Source organism: Falco naumanni, assembly GCF_017639655.2.
Source record: "Falco naumanni isolate bFalNau1 chromosome 20 unlocalized genomic scaffold, bFalNau1.pat SUPER_20_unloc_1, whole genome shotgun sequence".
Lineage (NCBI taxonomy): Eukaryota > Metazoa > Chordata > Aves > Falconiformes > Falconidae > Falco > Falco naumanni.
In genome coordinates this window covers 451417-472750 of record NW_024427345.1, presented here as the reverse complement: position 1 = coordinate 472750, position 21334 = coordinate 451417, and the positions used below count along the sequence as shown (strand labels likewise).

At 63.9% G+C, this 21334-nt stretch overlaps 2 protein-coding genes across 4 annotated transcripts; both read right to left on the bottom strand.

Moving 5' to 3' along the window:
* Nucleotides 1–793: 793 nt before the first annotated feature.
* On the bottom strand, nucleotides 794–13382 carry EIF4B (eukaryotic translation initiation factor 4B). Of its 2 annotated transcripts, none has more exons than XM_040581053.1 (15): nucleotides 13301–13382; nucleotides 8600–8737; nucleotides 7562–7770; nucleotides 5403–5519; nucleotides 5031–5085; nucleotides 4479–4622; nucleotides 3866–3976; nucleotides 3399–3578; nucleotides 3055–3289; nucleotides 2657–2775; nucleotides 2349–2562; nucleotides 2086–2153; nucleotides 1839–1926; nucleotides 1247–1322; nucleotides 794–990 (listed from the first exon to the last, which is right to left on the bottom strand). In XM_040581053.1, exons 1-15 carry the CDS (start codon nucleotides 13311–13313, stop codon nucleotides 913–915), a joined length of 1845 nt encoding a protein of 614 aa, XP_040436987.1. In that variant the 5' UTR covers nucleotides 13314–13382; the 3' UTR covers nucleotides 794–912. The 2 variants fall into 2 exon arrangements, with proteins under 2 accessions (XP_040436987.1, XP_040436988.1); XM_040581054.1 differs by having other exon boundaries at nucleotides 1247–1319; nucleotides 13301–13328.
* Nucleotides 13383–15355: 1973 nt separating this feature from the next.
* On the bottom strand, nucleotides 15356–20814 carry KRT18 (keratin 18). Of its 2 annotated transcripts, XM_040581072.1 has the most exons (8): nucleotides 20593–20814; nucleotides 20318–20556; nucleotides 19151–19233; nucleotides 17917–18073; nucleotides 17674–17838; nucleotides 16997–17122; nucleotides 16670–16893; nucleotides 15356–15563 (listed from the first exon to the last, which is right to left on the bottom strand). In XM_040581072.1, the coding sequence occupies exons 1-8, from the start codon at nucleotides 20762–20764 to the stop codon at nucleotides 15449–15451; spliced, it is 1281 nt and encodes a 426-aa protein (XP_040437006.1). In that variant the 5' UTR covers nucleotides 20765–20814; the 3' UTR covers nucleotides 15356–15448. The 2 variants fall into 2 exon arrangements, with proteins under 2 accessions (XP_040437006.1, XP_040437005.1); XM_040581071.1 differs by having other exon boundaries at nucleotides 20318–20814.
* Nucleotides 20815–21334: the final 520 nt, after the last annotated feature.

The following is a 21334-nucleotide window of genomic DNA, read 5'->3' as shown; positions in this document are numbered from 1 at the left end:
TCTCTTCTTTGGGGGTGCGGGGGAAGGAGGTGGCCTGGGGAGGGGGACCCATGCCCAGCCGGGGGGTCCCAGCATTGCCCCCCTCTGCTCCCCACATAAAAGGGGGGGGGGGGAATGTGCTAGGGAAAGCGGGTGGGTTTGGGGACCCCCCACCGTGCGTCACTGTGAAGGCGTTGAGCCCACCACCCACCCAAAATAGGGGGGACACGGGGAGGCAGGTGTGGGGTGAACTGGGGGGGGGGGCACCCGTGCCAGAGGAGAAAGGTGCCCAGGGGATGCCAACACCTTCCAGGACCTGGCTGGGGGTGCTGGAGGGAGGGGTGTGCAGCCCACCCTTGGGAGCCGGCTCACCCCTCCCCCCATCCCTGCCCCCCAGCCCCCCCAAACCCATCTGAGGGGCTCTCCAGCATTCCCCCCCTTCACGCTGATCTTTTATTGACGGCAGCATCGCGCAACGCCAAGTTTCGGCTGGGGAGGAGGCGGGAGGAAGGCCAGCTCTTCCTCCTCGGCCCCCCGCTCCCCACAGCCCCCCGTGCCCCCCCCCTCCATCCCAGGGGGGACCCTGGGTCCCTTGGGAAGCACCAACCTGCTCCTCTCACTCCTCCCTGCGGAGGCGGCTCCGATGCACTCGACGCCGTCGCGGCTGCAGCACATGCAAGAGGTGGGGGTCCTCGCTCGGGGGTGGGCGTTTTTGTGGTCTTTTTTTTTTTTTTTGTTTGGTTTTTTTTTTTTTGTAATTTGTGTTGGGTTTTTGTTTTGATTTAAAAAGTTTAAGAAAGGTCTCCAGGAGCTGTTGAGTTTTAGGTTTTATTTCTGTCTTGTCTGGATAGAGGTTTGGTTTTTAACTCTCCAAAGCGATCCCAGGGTGGCGGCTGGTGGGGAGATGGCGCGAGGGCCCTGGAGGAGGATTTTTTATTCGGCGCATTCTTCATCATCACCATCATCTTCGCCATCTACTGACAGCGCCGCGTACTTGCTGGCGTGGCTGAACTGCGGGGGGGAGGGGGGGGACATTCCTTACACACCAGCCAAGTGGCTCCGGCTCCGCGCAAAAGGGCGGCTGCCTCTGTCGCACGGAGAAAAATACCCTCACCCCCCCCCAACCAGCGAAAAAAATCCCAAATCCCCAATCCGAGGGGAGGAAGGGGTGTCAGGGCACCGCTGGGAGTTGGAGCCAGGGCTCTCCCCCCCCCCATGTGCCCCCTGGGTCCCGGGGGTGCCCCCCACCCCCCAGAAAGGTGCTTACGGAGGGCGGGTTCTCGTCGAGTTTCTTTGGCTCAGATGCAGGTCGGGAGTCGTGATCCTTTCTGCTCTCTTTCCTGCTGGAACCAGCGGCCCGTGGGCTTGGGGCCGAGACCCCATCCCGATCCCCGAGCCAGGACCGGGAGACCCCATCCCGATCCCCGAGCCAGGACCGGGAGACCCCATCCCGATCCCCGAGCCAGGACCCGGAGACCCCATCCCGATCCCCGAGCCAGGACCCGGAGACCCCATCCCGATCCCCGAGCCAGGACCCGGAGACCCCATCCCGATCCCCGAGCCAGGACCGGGGGACCCCATCCCGATCCCCGAGCCAGGACCGGGGGACCCCATCCCGATCCCCGAGCCAGGACCGGGAGACCCCATCCCGATCCCCGAGCCAGGACCGGGAGACCCCATCCCGATCCCCGAGCCAGGACCGGGGGACCCCATCCCGATCCCCGAGCCAGGACCGGGGGACCCCATCCCGATCCCCGAGCCAGGACCGGGGGACCCCATCCCGATCCCCGAGCCAGGACCGGGACCCCATCCCGATCCCCGAGCCGGGGGTGCTGCAGGGAGGGCCCTGGGTCACCCACCTGTCTGAATCTCCCGGGCCACGGCTGGAGCTCCCGCTTCGGACCTTGGAGCCGCTCTCCCGGCCCCCGTCCGGTTTGTTCTCATCTCCTGCAGGGAAGAGAAGGCCACGAAGTCTCACTGCGAGCCCGTGGCCACCACCCACCACAACCGGGGGCTTGCGGGGGTCCGCACCCTTCCCTGCCACGGGGGCAAGGATGAGTCGCAACCCGGCTGTGGCAGAGCCAGGTGGGCCAAGCCCCCCCTCACCTTTCCTGTGGGCGTTCTTCGGGGGTGCCCCGTTCTCCACGGGCAGGCTCGGTGCCGTCTGGCTGCCGCTGGAGGGGAAGAAAGACCAACAACATCAGGATGGTGAGAAGGAGACGCCGACGCCACAGGCGAGAGCAGGAAGCGGCGTTTAGGGAGCGGGGAGAGGGGATCCTTGGGCCACCACTGGAACATCTGGAGAGACCAGCGGCACAGGGGAAACCCTGGGGGTCACGGCCCAGGACGTGTCCCCCCGTGGTGCCAACCTCGTAGGAGAGTGCTGCTCCGAGTCCGAGCTCTGGGAGCGGGCAGGGGGGTTGCTGCTCCGCTTCACCCAGGCGTTCTCCTTGGGCGGCGGCGCCGGCATCACCTTCAGGGGCTGCTTCTCTTCCTTCGGCTTGGAGGTGGGAGAAGGGGCATCATCCTCCTTGGTGAACGCCTCGTTCTCCAAAGACTTCTCGCTCTCCCTCCTTCGCGTGGCTGCGGGGGTGACAAACACAAACGGAGGGTCGTGCGTGGAGCCACAAGAGGGGTGACAAGGGACATGCCGGGGGCCACCCAGCTCTGCACTCACTCCTGCCCGTCGGGCCAGTTCCCACGGAGGTGCCGGGGGGCCCCGAGTTGCCGGTCTGCGAGGACTCACTCCCTGTCCGCGATCGCTCCTGGTTCTCTTCGCTTCGCCAGCTGGGATGCCTGTGCCAGGGGCAAGAGGGGCTGAGCTCGGGGGCCGCAACGTGGGGAGGGAGAGGAGCGGTGAGTGGGTTTAGAGCGCGCCGAGGAGCGTCATCGGCACCGCTACCGAGGGGAACGGGTCAGGGGAAGGAGGTGGCCACCACAGGGGAGATGCTGTGCTCCAAGGAACCCCGCTGCCACCTGGACACCCCCCAGGTGGAACTGGGTGAGTTTTACACCCGACAGCCCACACAAGGCAGCCAGAAGCCCCTGCCCCAGGCCCCTCCCGCTGCAGCACACCTCTCTCGGGGTCGTCTTTCTATCCTCTTATCATCCTCCAGCTGGCGTTGCAGCTTCTCTTGCTCCTTCTGTAGCCGCTCTTCCACCTCCCGCTCCCTGGCGGCCGTGTCCACCGGCTTGGCCCCCCCAAAGATGGAGGCAGCCCGGCTGGACTGGGGCGCAGGGGCCACGGAGGTCTCCTCCTCCTTGGGCGCACTCCTGGGCTTCAGGTTCAGCTTCGGCCTCTGGGTGGGACCTGGGCAGGAGCCAAGACACCCCCAGTAAGCATGAAGCCCCCACCCCGAGCCGCTCTCAGCTGAGCCACGGGTGGTCAGACCCCACCCCCACCCCAAGAAAGCCATTACCTCTGTCGTCACGGCGGAAATCATCCCGGCCGTAATCATCCCGGGAGTTCCACCTATCCATCCGGTCATCCCGCCGGTCATAGCGGTCTTCATAGCGGTCACTGCACCCTCGGTAGTCGTCATCCCGGCGATACCCACTGCCAAAGGCCCTCCTGCCGCTGCCTATCCTGGAATCGTAGCCTGCGGGAGGAAAGGAAACCCCTCCCGGTGAGTGCCGCTCTCCCCCGGCCGGCCTTCCTGCAGGACAGCGTCTTCCACGCAACGGCCTCCAAATCCGGGCCAGAGCCAGGCTCCGGGAACGACTAGAGGAGCAAGGCTGGGGAGTAAAGCTGCCCGGAGAGGAAAAGCCACAGCTCATCTCCCGCACCCCAGTTACTGGGGGGGAGCAGGGCCGCACTGGGCAGCTCGTCCGCCGTGGCAGAGCACCACCACCCTGCCGGCCCGGCAATCCTTCGGGAATGCCCTACCTCGGTCGTAGTCCCTGCTGCGGTCATCGTAGCGATCCCTGCCCCCAAAGCCACGGTCCATATCCCTCCGCGGACCATTGCGATACCGATCGTCGTAGCGATCCCGATACCCTGGAGGTGGGGGAAGGGGGGTCCCGCGTGAGTGAGGCGCCTTGGTTTGCTCTGAACGCTCAGGTGACGGAGGCTGGCAAAGGTTTTCCTGCACTTGTTACCGTGACGGTCACAAATCCCGTAACGAAGCAGGAAAATCCCGCTACCGTTCTCCAGGTGGGAGACGGCACCAACGCACTCGCCCTCAGAACCACCCGGCTGGGCAGAGCTCGGGTGGCCGCGCTGCCAGCGTCCCGTGGCAGACGGAGCACAACCAGATATCAAGGTAACGCAGATTTTTCAGGGGAAACAGCAAAAAGGAGGAAAAACTTTCCGTATGGGAAGATGCAGCAGATTCAGCTCCGCGCTACAGACGTAGGGAAGCCACCCCCAGTCCTGCAGGAAACCTGCTTGCCAGGCAGAGGTGGAGGGAAGCCCCAGCCCGACTCCTGCGTCTCACTCCGATCCCCTCAGCCACCATTTGACGGCAACGGAAGCAACACGTATGTTTCTGCCAACTCACTGTCTCCAAAGCTGTCATCGCCCCTGCGGGGTGGGTAATCATCAAAGCTATCCGTGGTGGCAGGACGGGCCCTCCAGTCACTCTCGAACCTCTCCGAGTCACGGAAGCGATCCCGATCTCTGCCAAAGCAGCGATCGTCCCGATCTGCCGGGGAAGGGAAGGAAATTTCAGCTCATGGGGACGGGAGCAGCTGCTGGCGGCGAACGGAGCACGAGCCTGGCCCAGCCTCTCCCAGCTCACTGCGCTCTATCAGCAGGAACGTTGGAAAGCCCTCGGCTGAGGCAATTAGCGTGATAGGGACAGCAGGGGTGTGGGAGGAACCAACACAGTGTTATAGATAAGTGCTGGCAGGCAAAACACCCCGGCGGGGCCCTCCAGCCACGCAGGCAGGAGCCAAGCCTGAGCCTGGAGCAGGGCTCAGACCCGCCGTCTGCGTCGTGACGACAGCGATTTGCCCCTCCATTGCCGGGGCCAATCACCAGCCCGGCACCGCAATGCAGCTACCGGGCCGGCCGACGTGAAGCCAAGGTCACGAGCCAGCAGGATACTCGCCTTTATCCTGAGCTTGATCAGCAACATCCACTCGTATTCTTCTGTTCCCTAGAGACTGGAACAACAGGGAGAGATCAGCCCTGCAGCCCCGAGACATGCGGAGGGGCGAAAGAGCGGATCCCGGGACGACACCCAAACACAGAACAGGCGGCTTATACAACACCGGGCTCCTCCCGCAGCCCCGATGCCCTTAAAATGCACCTTTCTTCCCCATTTAAGCCTTTCTCAAGCAGGGACAACCATCACTCTACAAGATGACACTTCTTAACGCATCTCCAGCACCCAGGGCTGCACAGGAACGTGCCTGGTCCGAGCTGGGGGCACACGGGGACTCGTACCCACCAGCCCTGCTCCGTCAGGGGTCGGACTCACCTCTTCGTTGAGGCTCAGGGCCTGGAACAAGGAGTCTATGTCTTCAAACTCAGCATAACCAAAACCTTTCAACCTCTCCGGATTGGTAGGCTCCCGCGGCAAACGCACAGCACTGATCTGCAGCCAGAGAGAAGAGGAGAGCTCGTCAGGGTCCTTGCTCCAGCTTGTTAATATGACAGGCAAGGGCCGTGTTCTCTCAACGATGCAGCTCGTGGCCACCCAGGAACTGAATAAATCCTCTCAGTGATGAGCGGGGAAGAGGAGGGTGCAACTCCCCCTCCAAGCACACCACAGGTTCCCAACACAACTGCCTCCGACACTTGTCTGGAAGGAGGAATCGGGCTCCAGCAAGAGGCTTCCAGCTGCAGATCTGCAGCGGGAATGGATGGAAGGGCCAGGAGAGCTCTGCTCTGCGGCGGCCGCTCTGCGCCCCAGCCCCACGGCCGTGGGCTCCCCCAGCCAGCCCCGGCCACCCCTTTGCATCCCCAGCTCATCCCAGGCTCCACAGAAAAACCCTGGTGAAACCCAGCTCCGGACCGTTCAACCGAGACCCTGGGTTCCACACGAGCCCTCGGGCTCCGCTAGCTTTATGTCGCATGCCACACGTACGCCTCCGGTCACGCTCCAAGCCCTCAGCAGCGCCCGCAGGCCCCATCAGACGTCCCGTCCCGCTGCACTAACGCCTTCTACAACCCCTCCTGGCTGGACTGAGGCTCCCCAAGTGTGGCAGCCCCCAGGTCACTCAGGGGAAGTGGCAGGAGCCGTGGAGGCAAAGGGAAGGCACAAGCTGCCTTCAGACGAGCCGGGCGCGAGGAGCCACTGCTCCAGCCAGCGCCGGGAGAGGCTGGGAAGGGAGAACAAGTGACAGATGCAGAGCGAGTAAGTAACTTCTAGAACAGTGAGGACCAACCCTGGGCTTTGCTTCTTACTCTCCCGTGTAGCACTGACCCCTCTGCCTAGACCTGGCCGAGGCTTCAGCCTCTCAGCTCCCTCCTCCTCCTCCTCCCCCACACCGTTACTCTCTGAGGAGGAGTGGATGCTGCCTCAGCAGGCGCCAGAGGTTAGAAAAACAACTGAAAATAAAAAATCACGGTAAGCAACGTGACTCTGCCCGCGGGGAGCGATCTGCTGCCATCAGCAGGGCTCGCCGCCGCGTGGGGAATGCCGGACTCCGGCTGCATTTCCCAGGCCGACCTTCCGCGAGGGAAGCAGCCATTTCCCATCGCGGCTTGATGTCCCACCTTTGCCCTCACTGAAAAACCCACGGGCGCCAATGTTCTTAAAGCTGGGAAAAGATAATGCCACTGTAGCAGTCATGGGCTCCCTGGGAGCCTCTCCCGCTCTCAGCCGTGGGGCAGGACCTGTCCCAGGTGAGCCCCAGCTGGGAAACCCCTCAAGAGGGCCGGACCCAGCTCAGGTCCAAGCGGAGCCCATCAGCCTCCGTGAAATTTTATTTAAGAAAGGACTGAAAACGCCACAGGCAGAAGAGGAGGGGAAGAAAAAGAGTGAGAAGCAGCAGAAGGCAGGCCAAGTTCGTTGCCGTCAGTGCTCCAGGTGCTGGAGCAGGTAATGGCAAGTCTATTTTAATTGGTAATAAATTTAGTTTTCCCCAAATCGAGTCTAATTTGCTGTACTAATTGGTAAGCCATCCCCCTGCCTTTATCACAACGCACAAACTTTCTCATCCTATTTCCACTCCCTGTCCCGCTGAGGGGGAGCAAGCGAGCAGCCGGGTGGGTGTTTGGCACCAGTTGTGCACCCAAAATCACGCCAAGAGCCGGCCCAGGCTCCTCTCTTTACTCGGTTCCACAGGAGAAACACCATCTGCCTGCTTCAGAAGGGTTCGTGCTCCATCACCACCGTGGCTGAAACAGTGGGAACAGCCGTTTGCTTGCTGGTAGCCAAGTGACTCACCTGAGATCAAGCAATCCGACAGCCACGGCCGTCTGGCAGCCGCCCCTCGCAGCCAGCTCTGGGCAGACATACCTGCAGGAGCCGGGAGCTGCCTTGGCCAACCTACAGCCAAGCAGGAACCAACACACGGAGCCGGCGGAGCGCAAACGGGGATTGCAGCATCCAAAATCACGGCATTTGCAGCCCACGGTACCCCCAACATCACCCTGCCCCGTGCCCAGGCCGGGCTCCGAGCCGCTACTCACGTTGAGTCCTCTGAAGAAGTCCTTGATAGATTCTTCCGTCACGTCATAGGGCAGGTTTCCCAGAAAGGCAGTGTAGGGGGGGGATTTCGGGAGGCGGCTTCTGTCTATGTTGGGTTCCCGAGCAGCCCGCGGGGCGGTGGGCAGGATGGAGCGGTCGATCGGAGGGGCCCGGTACACGTCGTCATCGTTACTGTGCCAAGTGGTAGAAACTAAAGAGAGAAATTTGGCAAATCACAAAAAACCCACCCAACTCAAGACCGGTTACTGGCAGCGTCATCGCCCCGGCGCACGGTGCCACCGGCGGCATTGCAGCCAGCCGAGGAGCTGCACGTTAAATCCCTGAAATTCGTTCAGCTGAGCTGCCGGAGCCAGCGCGACACAAGCTGCCCCAGGGGCACCAGCAGCCCCCAGGAGGAACCCAGGCAGGCTAAAACGGCACGGGAGAGCGGCCGTTTAGTCCCGCGACCCATTTAATAAAGCGTTTAAGCCTTCCCGGGATTAATTCCTGTTTGAATTACAGCCCGTCTCGTGGAAAAATACCACGGCTCGATCATTAATGTTCTCAGAAAGAAAATTCCTTGACACTGCCGAGCTGGAGGTCACTGCACTCACCGGTAAAACTCCTGGGCTTTGGTGAATCTGCCCACCCTCCGTCTTCCCCACTCTGGTTCTGCCAGTTACGCCAACAAAAAGCTCTTTATCCCATTTCTGTTCCCCGTGTGGGTGCAAATCTCCCTCCCCTTCACCAGACCAAGAGCCTCGGTCTTAATGAGATCTTGGTTTGCTCACCGAGCTTAACTACCCCCCTGAAAAGAAACAACCAGCAAATTTTGCAATGTCTGTGTATGTTGTTCCAGGTCACCAGCTGTTCGAGGGTACAGTCAAACCCAGAGCCGGTGGCTTCCAACACTTCCCACACGGTTCTTCCCCCCCTGCAGCGGTGCAAGAAGGGGAAGGATCTGTGGACAACCCGCCTCTGCACCCCTCACACCCCTGGTACTGGTGTTTACTGGTCTGGGAGCCGGGCAGTGACAGTACCGTCTCCTTCCAGGTCGTCTGTCTCGTCGGCCCAGCTGACGGGTTTGGGGATGTAGGTTGGGCCCCCGCCGCCGCCACCATCCTCTGCCAGAAAGTCCGTCAGGGTGAGGGTCTTGCCCTTCTTGTTCTTCTTCTTAGCTGGTGGGGAGAGAGAGAGGATGGGGGTGAGTGCGGCCGGGGCCTGCTTTGCGCAGGGTGGGGAAGGAGGAGCAGCCGGGGCGCCCGAGACGCAACACCAGCCACGGAGACGCAGGCGCCGGCCACCCCATCCCCGTTTATTTCCTATTTCCGAAGGGGCAACAGCCTCCAATTCCACCCAGCCGAGAATCCAGGCGGCCACCACCCCAAGCACAGTCACACCCCACATTTCGGGGGTCAGCCGTACCCACAAACATCCTCGGGGCTGTTTGGTTTTGGGGAGGAGGGAGAAGCCACACCACTTCCACCCAGGCCACAAGCAAGGGATGCGGCGGAGCATGGCACGGCAATGCCGCTGCCGCTGGGACCCCTCCGCCTCCTCCGGAGCAGGCCTCACCAACATCTTAACAAATCTCCCAACTTCTCCAGCTCGGGAATTATTTTTTGCTCCACTGGAGCCACGAGCGGCCGCAATGTTTATCCGCCGAGGCTTTTTGTCGCCTCCTGACGAAGCTGTGCGCCGTGACGGTCCCCGGCACCTCCCAGCAGTGCCGGGGAAGCCGGGCTATTTTTAGGAAGACGGGTTATGATGCAGTTTGCAGAATTCAGCAGTTTTGGGGTTTTGTTTTCTTTTTTTAACCTTGCGGAAGGAATTGCTGCCCCCCTGCGGCACCCACGGCCGGAGCAGGGACCACCACCACCTCCACCTGCAACACCACCACCTCCACCTGCAACACCACCACCTCCACCTGCAACACCACCACCTCCACCTGCAACACCACCACCTCCACCTGCAACACCACCACCTCCACCTGCAACACCACCACCTCCACCTGCAACACCACCACCTCCACCTGCAACACCACCACCTCCACCTGCAACACCACCACCTCCACCTGCAACACCACCACCTCCACCTGCAACACCACCACCTCCACCTGCAACACCACCACCTCCACCTGCAACACCACTTCTGGGCAGAGCATGGAGGGCTCAGACACCCCCGGTGACTCCGGACACCCCTCCACAGGGCTTTTCAGCAGCGCATGGAGCTCCAACCTCCCAAAGGAAAGAAAAGCCGGGCTGTTTTGAAAGGTATGGCAGCCAGAGCCACGCAAAAGCAGCCATTGCTTTTGAAAACACACGCTCTTATCTTTGGTAAGAAGAAATAATAAACTTTGGGATTACTGGACTTCACGCAGATAATGTCTTACCAGGCTCCTGGCTGGGGAGCACGATAATTAATGGGTGAAGGGTCACAGCAGCCTTAACGAAGATAAAAAATGACAGATGCAGGACTTTTGCAGGCTACTCGTTCGCCGTCTCTAATTAGCCAAAGCTCGCCTGCTGTTGCTCAGAGCTGAGGAACTGCTCACCGAATGGCGCTTAAAATGGTTTCTTCCGCAGAAATCCCTGCACCGGCACCGATATAACCACCACCAGCATCTTCCAGCAGGGAAGCCAGATGGTGGGAGGCTCCAGGCATGGATGGATCAACTGCCTGTGTGCAACACTGGCCCCCCCATCCTGCCTCCTGGCCCCCCAAATGCTCGTTTTCTGTTGCCCTTGCTCTTCCCCTTTGCGAGTCCGGGATTTTTAGGGCACTGTGAAGCTGTATCCTGCTCCTTCAGCCAGGTGCTGGGAAGACAGAGCCATCCTGCCCTCCTGAACATGCTCCCAGCATCTCCAACGACGCTGGAAGCTCCCAGGTGCCATCAGGGAGCTCCTGTTCTCCGACGCTTGCCAGTTCTCCATTCCCAACATCCATTAAGACCCAGAAGGGCTGGAGAGAAAAGCTGAGCCTATAAACAATCCTTCCCCCTGCAGCTGCGCCAGCTCCGTGGCCCAGCACCTTTCCCAGTGCCATTCTGTCCTCCCCTGCCTCATCCCCACCAGGAATCCCAAAGGTTTCTGTTTGGAGCAGCCTGGGCTGTACCCACACCAGTCGTAGGAGAACCAGGGCAGAAAAGAAACTCAGTGGCAGTTTGGACCCGTTTTTAGCCACCGCACATCAATCCCCGGGCTTGGGTCCCCCCGGCATCATCTCCTGGAGCCCAAAGCCTCCGCAGGCAGCCACCGCTCCGTGCCAGCATCTCCAGGCCTGCTCGGGTCTTCCAGCCACGCTCCAGCCCACGGCTCCGCTCTGGGCAGCTTCGGTAAAACCACAACAGCCGAGGGACATGGCACAGCACTGGCAGTGATGGGGAGACACATGGCAGCTCCCCCCGGCTCCAGCCACCAGCCCTTCAGGTAGGGGCTTGTGCTCTCATCACAGGACCCCGTCGCGCTCCGGAGAAAACCTTGGCAGGGCTTGGTCGTCTTCTTGCATCTTCAGCTGCTTCTCAGTCCCGCGGGAATCACAGCCTTGGCTTCGGGACTTCAGGCGACTGGAAACACTTCCCCCAGGAGCCCAAGCACACAGGCAGACCCCCGCAGGGGGTGGCCCAGCGAAACCCACCTCTCACCCTCCGAGGGCCACACAACACCTGGCAGAGTGCTCAGAGCGGGGTGAGAAACACCTGACCGCAGGGGCTGACACCCGCAGCCCCCCATTAGCGGCTGGATCTGGGGGGTGATGAGATACAGGTGCTGCTCAGGGTCCTCACCGACCCCTGGGAGCCCCCCTGGGCTTCTACCGCCTGCCGCAACCATCTCTGGGCCCCCTCAGATTTTGCCCCTGGTTTTCGGGCCAGCAAGCTGCTCTCCATCCAGCCCTCGGCAAAGGCCAGAAGCCGCGAATCCAGCCAGCCCTCTGGAACAGCCCGAGCTCCGTTTGCCAAGGGGAAACTCATGGAAAGATGACGTCGGTCCTGGATAAAAACATCGGGACGGCAGTGGCGACTGCCTGGAAAAAACGGAGGAACGCTCTTCTGCCGGAGATGAGGGCCATTCCCCAGGAACGGGGGGCCAGGCGGCACAGTTTGCCCTCCTCCTTCCCAAACGGCACTGGCTCCGCTCCCGAGGGCCACCAGCCTCCGAAACCGGTGCACTGGGCTGGCCCCGGACACCTCGAACGGCCACCGGGTCCCCAGCGGGGGCTGGCGGAGCCAAGCAGCTCCTGTCGCAGGGTAACGGCATCGCTGGGCCTACAGGCACCGTGCTTGGGGAGGGGGGAACCCCCCAACCGGGCAAGCCCACCCCCCGCCTGCTGGTTTTAACCCTGTCACGGAGCCCTGAGCCTGTTACTGACACCCAACGGGGTGTGTGGAGCCCTGCGTCCGCGACCTGCGCCCACAGCCCCCCCCCCCCCCCAGCTCAGGGGTGCCCCCCGCCCCGGCTGGGTCCCCCAGGTGCTGCTGGGGGTGGGATACGGGCAGTGACACCCACCCTGCGCTACGGAAGGGGCTCAGTGTTGGCGCTCCCACTGCTGGGCAGAACGGGGCTTGTGGGCACCCGAGCCCCCCGGGAGCCCCCCCCAGGTTAAGGCCTCCCCCGTGCTGGAGCCTTACCGGGAAACCGCTCATTTTTTGGGGGGAAATGAATAATTTTGGCATTTTCCCCCCTGGCCCTGCCAGGCTCCAAATGGCGCTGGCAGCTGGAGGAGCGTGGGGCCCTGGGGGCTGATGGGTTTTTTTTGGGGGGGTCCCTCATGGTGGGGTGGACTGGCCAGTTGGGGGGGGGGGGGGGGGAGGATCTGGGGGGGAAATGGCACAGGGGGAGGGGGCAAGGGAAGGAGCCCCTTTGGTGGTGGCACTGAGCGCTGCCCAGCCACCATCTCACAGAGACCCACGGGGGGGCGGGGGCCACACCAGGCTGGGGGGGGGACATGACACACAGGGACACCAGGGTTGAGGGGGTGACACGGCACAGGGACACCGGGCTGGGAGGGGGGGACGGGGACACATGACACACAGGGACACCGAGCTGGGGGACGGGACATGACATGACACAAGGACACCGGGCCTGGAAGGGGGGGGGGGGGTCACACATGACACAGGAACACCGGGCTGGGGCGGCGGGGGCATGGGGCACCGGGCCCGGGGCTGGGGACGCGACACAAGGACACCGGGCCCGGGGGGACACACACGGTGGCTCTGCAGCCGCCCCCCCCCCCAGAAGACCCCAGGGTATCGCACTGCTACGGGTGGGGGGGGGGGCCGAGGGGGTGGGCTCACAAGGGGGGGGTTCTCCGGTCCCGGCCCCCTCCTCCCCCGTTACCGGGTGCCCGACCGCGTGCGCGCCGCGCCCCCACGTGGGTACCGCCCTGCCCTGCCCCCCCCCCCCCCCCGCGCCTGCGCAGTGCCGCGCTTGCCGCTGCAGCCCGGCCCCCCCCCGCGCCGCCTGTCAATCACCGTCGCCGTGCGCCCCCCCACCAATGGGAAGCCACAGCGGGGGGGGGGGGGCGGGCGGCCGCGGCCCTGAGGGAACGCGGCGGGGGGGGGGGGGGGGGGGGGAATCGGTTCGCCGCAGCTGCCTCCCCCGCCTCAGCTCGGCCCCGCCGGCCCCCCCGGCCCCGTGGCCCCCCCCTGCAGCGCCAGCGGGCGGCGCGGTCAGGGGGGCCCGTCGGTCCCGGCCGCGCCCCGCAGAACCCGTCGGGGCCCGCCGCCGCCGCGCCGCGCTCACCTGAGGCCGCCATGTTGGGAAAAGGCAGAGAAGGCAAAGGACCCGGATGGCGCCGTCACGTGACCGCCAGCGCTCCGCCCCCTCCCCGGGGCGGGGCCGGCCGGGGCGCGGCTGATTCTGCGCTTGCCGGCGCCGCCCGCGCCGCGATCGTCCGTGGGGGCCCTGCGGAGCGCGGCGGCAGCGCCGGGTGCTGCGGCGCGTGTGCAATGCACCAGCGCCCTTTGCACTGCACCACCGCCCGTGTGCAATGCACCAGTACCCGTGTGCACTGCACCAGCACCCCCGGCCAATGCACCAGCACCCTTGTGCAATGCACCGGCACCCGTGTGCACTGCACCAGCACCCGTGTGCACTGCACCAGCACCCGTGTGCACTGCACCACCGCCCTTGTGCACTGCACCACCGCCCTTGTGCACTACACCAGTACCCGTGTGCAATGCACCAGCACCCGTGTGCACTGCACCACCGCCCTTGTGCACTGCACCACCGCCCTTGTGCACTGCACCAGTACCCGTGTGCAATGCACCAGCACCCGTGTGCACTGCACCACCGCCCTTGTGCACTGCACCACCGCCCTTGTGCACTGCACCAGTGCCCTTGTGCAATGCACCAGCACCCGTGTGCAATGCACCGGCACCCGTGTGGACTGCACCGGCACCCGTGTGCACTGCACCAGCGCCCTTGTGCAATGCACCAGCACCCGTGTGCAATGCGCCAGCGCCCCCAGGCAATCTGTCTGTCCAGCCATCTGCCTTACACCACTACCCCCCACCCCCATCCATCCATGCACCCCCACCCACCCCCACCTACAGATTCCTCAGTCAGCCACCCACCGACCCATCTGTCCACCCACTGACCACCCACCCACCCACCCATCCCTCCACCCACCCACCCACCTATCTGTCTGTTCCTCCCTCCATCCGTCTGTCCATCCTATTGTCTGTACACCACCAACCCCGGTCCAACTGTGCGTCCATCCCTCCCTTAACCCACCCACCTGTCTCTGTCCATTGGTGTGTCCGTCTGTCCATACACCCACCCATTCATCCCTTCATCCATCCATCCATCCATCCATCCGTCCATCCATCCATCTGTCCCCATCCATCCATCCGTCCATCCATCCATCTGTCCCCATCCATCCCATCTATCCATCCATCCATCCATCCATCCATCCATCCCCATCCATCCATCCGTCCATCCATCCATCCATCCATGCATCCATGCATTCATCCATCCATCCATCCATCCCCATCCATCCATCCATCCATCCATCCACACCCATCCATCCGTCCATCCATCCATCTGTCCTCATCCATCCATCCATCCATCCATCCATCCATCCATCCCCACCCATCCATGCATCCATCCATGCATCCATCCATGCATCCATCCATGCATCCATCCATCCATCCCCATCCATCCATCCATCCCCATCCATCCACCCATCCATCCATCCATCCATCCATCCATCCATCCATCCATCCCCACCCATCCATCCATCCATCCATCCATCCATCCATCCCCACCCATCCATCCGTCCATCCGTCCCCACCCATCCATCCATCCATCCATCCATCCATCCATCCATCCATCCATCCATCCATCCATCCCCATCCATCCATCCATCCATCCATCCCCATCCATCCATCCATCCATCCCCATCCATCCATCCATCCATCCATCCATCCATCCCCATCCATCCATCCATCCATCCATCCATCCATCCATCTATCCCCATCCATCCATCCATCCCCATCCATCCATCCATCCATCCATCCACCCATCCATCCATCCATCTATCCCCATCCATCCATCCATCCATCCATCCATCCATCCATCCACCCATCCACCCATCCATCTATGCCCATCCATCTGTCCATCCCCATCCATCCATCCATCTCTTCATCCATCCACCCCCCCATCTGTCCCTCCATTTGTCTGTTGTCTCCCCATTCCCCCCCCAGCTCCCACTGCCCCCCAGGCCTCAGCTCCCCCCGAACCACCTCCTGCAGCCCCAGCCCCGCTCCCCTCCCCCAGCAGAAGAAGACACCAGAATGGAACATCTCCCCGAGGGGGGACACACTGCTATTTTATTGAGGGGGAGGTGGGGGCCCCCCCCCCGGGTGCTGGGGTGCCCCCTGCACCAGCTCAGTATGTCCGCACCTTCACCTCCCTTGTCTCTGTCACCACCTTGCTGTCAGCCACCCTCTGGGTGCTCCGCTGCGTGGTGGCCGTGGTCTCCTTCTCCAGGGCGTCCTGCAGGCTGCGGGGTGCGTGGGGGCGGCTCAGGGCACTGGGGGTGCCCCAGGGTGCCCCCTCCCCGTGCCTGGCCCCCGTTGGATGTGTCCCCCCCCCTTCCCTGTGTCACCCCAAGGGACCGAGAGGTGACGGAGCTGGTGCATCCTGGAGGATGGAGTTGGGGCTCATCCTGGCTGGATGCCACCACTGTCCCCTCGCTGTCCCCAGGGTATCCTAAAGGATGGGACCTGGACATCCCATCAGCCTAGGATCATCCCTACTGGACGCCACCAGTGTCCCCTTGCTGTCCCCAGAGTGTCCTGAAGGATGGAGCTGGGACATCCCATCACCCAGGGCTCATCCCCACCACTGTCCCCTTGCCATCCCTGGAGAATCCTGAATATGGGACCTGGAACATCCCAGCACCCAGGGATCATCCCCACTGGATGACACTGCTGTCCCTAGGGTATCCCAAAGGATGGGACCTGGACATCCCATCAGCCTGGGCTCATCCCCACTGGATGCCACCGCTGTCCCCAGGGTATCCCAAAGGATGGGACCTGGACATCCCATCAGCCTGGGCTCATCCCCACTGGATGCCACCACTGTCCCCAGGGTATCCCAAAGGATGGGACCTGGACATCCCATCAGCCTGGGCTCATCCCCACTGGATGCCACTGCTGTCCCCAGGGTATCCCAAAGGATGGGACCTGAACATCCCATCAGCCTGGGCTCATCCCCACTGGATGCCACCGCTGTCCCCAGGGTATCCCAAAGGATGGGACCTGGACATCCCATCAGCCTGGGCTCATCCCCACTGGATGCCACCGCTGTCCCCAGGGTATCCTAAAGGATGGGACCTGGACATCCCATCAGCCTGGGCTCATCCCCACTGGATGCCACCGCTGTCCCCAGGGTATCCCAAAGGATGGGACCTGGACATCCCATTATCCAGGGATCATCTCCATGGGATGTCACCTCTGTCCCTTTGCCACCCCTGGAGCATCCTGAAGGATGGAGCTGGGACATCCCACCACCCAGAACTCATCCACAGTGCTGCCCCCACCCCAATCCCCCCATGCCAGCCCCAGCACCCCCCAACCCAGCCACCCCCCCACCCCACCCCTCTACCTGAAATCCTCCCCCCCCTCCAGCAGCCGGTGGTAGGTCGCGATCTCGTCCTCCAGCTTGCCCTTGACGTCCCGCAGCGCCTGGTACTCCTGCGCCTGGCGCTGCAGCTCCTGCCGCAGCTGCAGCAGCTCCGCCTCAGCGCGCAGCACCAGTGCGCCCAGTTGCTCCAGCTGCGCTGCATAGCGCGTCTCCACCTCCGCCAGGTTGGCCTCCAAGCCGGCCTTCTGCAGAGCATCGCCCCAGGTTCAGCCCCCCTCGAGGGCAGCTCGGCGCCCCCCACCCAGGGGTGCATAGGGGTGGGGTATGGGTGCTGTTTCGGGGGGGCACCTGGTTTCGGAGGGACTCCAGGTCGATCTCCAGGGTTTGGACGGAACGACGGAGGTCCACCACGGTGCTGCGGGCTGCGTCAATGTCCTTGGTGCTCTGTGTGATCTCGATGGTGCTCTCGGTGATCTGGGGGGGCGCACAAGTGGGGTTTGGGGGTCAGCACCTCAGCCCGGCCCACCATGGCCACCCCAACCCACGGAGGGGGCACGGCGGGTGAAACCACCCCAGGGAGAGTCAACCCCAAGGATCTGTAGGATGGGGGTCCTCCAAGAACATCCTCAATGTTGGAGCAGGACCCCCTGGAGAAGGTCCCCACCGAGCCTGGGGTTCCTATGGAACAGGGGTCACCCCAGGAATGTCCCCACTGGTGGAGCAGGACCCTCTGGAGAAGGTCCCCACTGAGCTTGGGGTCCCTATGGGACAGGTGACTGTCCCCAGTGTTGGAGCAGGAGACTCCCAGGTTGTCCCCCTCATGGGGTGCCTTTGGGGAACACCCCCATGCCAGACCCCCCCCCCCCAGATCGCAGTCCCCCTTGTCAACACCCCCAGATGATCACTCCATCCACCATGGCTTGACGTTCCTCACGGGGGAGGACACCCCCATGGGCCGCCCCACAGCTGCCTGAAGACCACTGAGCGCCCCCCGGCGCGGGTTGGGGCGGGGGGCACGGACCCACCTGCCGCCCCCATTGCTTCTCCAGGTCCTCCAGGTTCTTCTGGGCCAGGGCGTCGTACTGCGCCCGGATCTCGGCCATCACCTTGCCCAGGTCCTGCGACTTGGGCGCGTCCACCTCCACCGTCAGCGCCGACTCGGAGACCTGGGCCCGGAGGGTCTTCACCTCCTGGGGGGCAGTGGGGGGTTGTCATCAGTGGGGGGGTCCCCATCAGCCCAGCTCCCACCCCGCCCCCACCATCCCAACCTCCTCGTGGTTCTTCTTCATGAAGATGAGCTCCTCCCTGAGGGACTCGATCTCGCCCTCCAGCTGCAGCCGCGCCATGTTGGTGTCGTCCAGGACCTTGCGCAGCCCCGCGATGTCGTTCTCCACCGAGAGCCGGATGGCCAGCTCCGCCTCGTACCTGGCGGCACCGCGCTGGGTGGCCCCGCCACGGCCACCGCCTGTCCCCACCCTGTCCCATCCCTGTGGTCCTACCCCAGTCCCACCCCCATCCCCATCCCACCCCTGTCCTCACCCCCATCCTGGTCTCCGTCAACGTTCTTACCCCACTCCTGTCCCTCCTGCCACCTCCACCCCTGCCCTGCCCTTCTCCCTGTCCCCATCCTCATCCCTGTCCCCGTGTCCTACCCCTGTCCCCCCCCATCCCCCCCCATCCCCCTCATCAGCTCCATCCCATCGCTGCCCTCACCCCCATCCTTGCCTCCATCGATGTTCTTGCCCGGCTCCTGTCCCTCCCTGTCCTTGTCCCTGTCCCCACTGCCACTCCCATTTCCACTCTTGTCCTTATCATCCCTGTCCCCATCCTCATCCCTGTCCCCATCCCCATTCCCACCCCATCCCCATCCTACTCCCACTCCTGGCCCCAATCCCATTCCTGTTCCCAGCCCCACTCCCACCCCTATTCCCATTCCCATTTCTGTTCTCGTCCCCATTCCCAGCCCCATCCCAAACCCATTCCCAGTCTCACTCCCGCCCCATTCCCACCCCATCCAATCCCATTCACATCCCATCCCAAACCCATTCCCAGTCTCACTCCTGCCCCATTCCCACCCCATCCAATCCCATTCACATCCCATCCCAAACCCATTCCCACTCCATCCCATTCCCAGTCTCACTCCGGCCCCATTCCCACCCCATCCCAAACCCATTCTCACTCCATCTCAGTCCTACCCCCAGTATCACTCCCACCCTATTCCCACCCCATCCTAACCCCATTCCCAATCCCACCCCCAGTATCACTCCCACCCCATTCCCACCCCATCCCAATCCCATTCCCACCCCATCCCAATCCCACCCCGCAGTCTCACTCCCACCCCATCCCAATCTCATTCCAACTCCAACCCAATCCCATTCCCAGTCTCACTCCTGCCCCATTCCCAACCCCATTCCCGCCCCATTCCCAGCCCCATGCCCACCCCATGCCCACCCCATGCCCACCCCATTCCCGCCCCATTCCCGCCCCATTCCCGGCCCTCACTTGACCCTGAAGTCGTCGGCCGCCAGCCGCGCGTTGTCCATCTGCAGCACCGTGCGGGCGTTCGCCACCGTCGCCTTGAAAATCTGGGGGGGGGACACGGGGGGGCGATGACACAGGGCATGGCTGTGACACTGTCACCGGGGCGCGGGCACCCCCCCCGCGCCACCCCCACCCCCGCCACCCCCCCCCGCGCCACCCACGTCACCGTCACCGGTGCCACCCTGGCAGCTGCCCGTGCTCCCGCGGGGGGGCCGGGGGGGCCGCACCCAGGAAGAGCGGTGATAAAAGGGGGTGGGGGCAAAAGGGGGGCGACAGGTGTCCGGGTGGGTTGGGGGGACCCTGGGGCTCAGTGACCGGCTGAGGGGGCAGAGTGGGGGCTGCGGTGGCTCCAACACTGCCCTGCCCCGTGCCCTTGGTCATGTCCCTTTGGCCCCCGCCCTGAGGTGCAGCCCCCCAGGGGGGCACAGCCCCACACCCCTCCACATACACAACACCCCCAACCTCAACCGAGACCCCCACCCTGGCGCAAAGCTCACCCAGCCCCACCAGGGTAATACTCAGCGCCATGGGGCCACCAGCCCTGGGACCACCACCCCTGGGGCCACCACCCCTGGGACCACCAACTCTGGTTGCCACCACCCCTGGGACCATCAGCTCTGGGGCCACCACCCCTGGGACCACCAGCTCTGGGACTACCAGCCCTGGTACCACCAACCCTGGGGCCACCAACCCTGGAGCCACCACCCTGGGGCCACTACCCTGGGGCCACCACCCCTGGGGCCACCAGCTCTGGGACCACCAGCCCTGGTACCACCAACCCTGGGGCCACCACCCTGGGGCCACCAACCCTGGGGCCACCACCCTGGGGCCACTACCCCCTGGGGCCACCACCCCTGGGGCCACCAGCTCTGGGGCCACCACCCCTGGGACCACCAGCTCTGGGACCACCAGCCCTGGTACCACCAACCCTGGGGCCACCACCCTGGGGCCACTACCCCTGGGGCCACCACCCCTGGGGCCACCACCCCTGGGACCACCAGCGCTGGGGCCACCACCCCTGGGGCCACCAACCCTGGGGCCACCACCCTGGGACCACCACCCCTGGGACCACCACCCCTGGGGCCACTACCCCTGGGGCCACTGGCTACCCCCCCGCCAGGCCCCCACCTTGTCCCGCAGGTCCTCGATGGCCTCCCAGTGGTGGCTCCAGTCCTGGGTGCTGGGACCTTTGCTGGCCATGAACTCGCGGATCTGGACCTCCAGCCGCCGGTTGTCCTGCTCCAGGCTCCGGACCTTCTCCAGGTAGGTGGCCAAGCGCTCATTGAGGTCCTGCATCGTCTCCTTCTCATTGGCCACCACGCCAGAGCCCGTCAACATCGTGGTAGCCCCATAGCCGGCCCCATAGCCTGCCCCATAGCCGGCCCCATAGCCTGCCCCATAGCCTGCCCCATAGCCACCCCCAGCACTGGTCACACTGGTGGTGCGGGTGACAGAGATACGGGACCCCGAGCCCCCCGCCCCGGCGTAGACGCTGGCCGCGCTGCCCAGGGGGCCGAAGCGGTGGCTGGTGGCGCGGTGGGAGCTGCCGTAGGTGCTGCGGTGGGAGAAGCTCATGGTGTCACTGGCCGGCGCTGGACGGGTGGACGCGGGACGGGGCGGACGGACGGGATTTATAACCGGGAGGGGCGGCCCCACGGCACCTCCCCACGGCACCGCTTGGCCCCACGCCCGGCACGGGAGGGGTGGGGGTGGGGGTGGCTGGGGCCGGCCGAGCCCTTTGTTCCTGGGGCGTGATGGGCCCCACAACCAGTGGGGCATAGGGTGGGGTGAGGAGGTCCGCCCCATAACCAGTGGGGCGCAGGGCAGAGGGATGGGGATCTGCCCCATAACCGATGGGGTGTACGGTGGAGGGATGGGGGTCTGCCCCATAACCCATGGGGTCCAGGATGTGGGGATGGGGCTCAGCCCCACACATTTCGGGGTACCCCACAGCTCCAGCTGTCCCCACCAGTTCACACCAGCCCCACACCACCCCACCGATCCACCCCCCCACCCTCACCCCCAGCGATCCCCACCCGGGGGCGGCAGGACACCCCCGCAGGGTTCCTGGGGTCCACAGGCGGGGCCGGGGAGGGGGTGTCCCCCCGTGGGGACAGTCCTGGGACTCGAGGACCCCCCCAGCCC

Coding starts and splice junctions, on each gene's coding strand:
- KRT18 (XM_040581071.1), bottom strand. CDS start 20,764: ATGAGCTTCTCCCACCGCAGCACCTACGGCAGCTCCCACCGCGCCACC. Junction 17,839..17,916: donor TGAAGAAGAACCACGAGGAG/GTTGGGATGGTG, acceptor ACTGCCCCCCAG/GAGGTGAAGACCCTCCGGGC. Junction 15,564..16,669: donor GAGGGGGGGGAGGATTTCAG/GTAGAGGGGTGG, acceptor CGCACCCCGCAG/CCTGCAGGACGCCCTGGAGA.
- EIF4B (XM_040581053.1), bottom strand. Junction 7,771..8,599: donor AGACGACCTGGAAGGAGACG/GTACTGTCACTG, acceptor TTCTCTCTTTAG/TTTCTACCACTTGGCACAGT. Junction 991..1,246: donor TCGACGAGAACCCGCCCTCC/GTAAGCACCTTT, acceptor TCCCCCCCGCAG/TTCAGCCACGCCAGCAAGTA.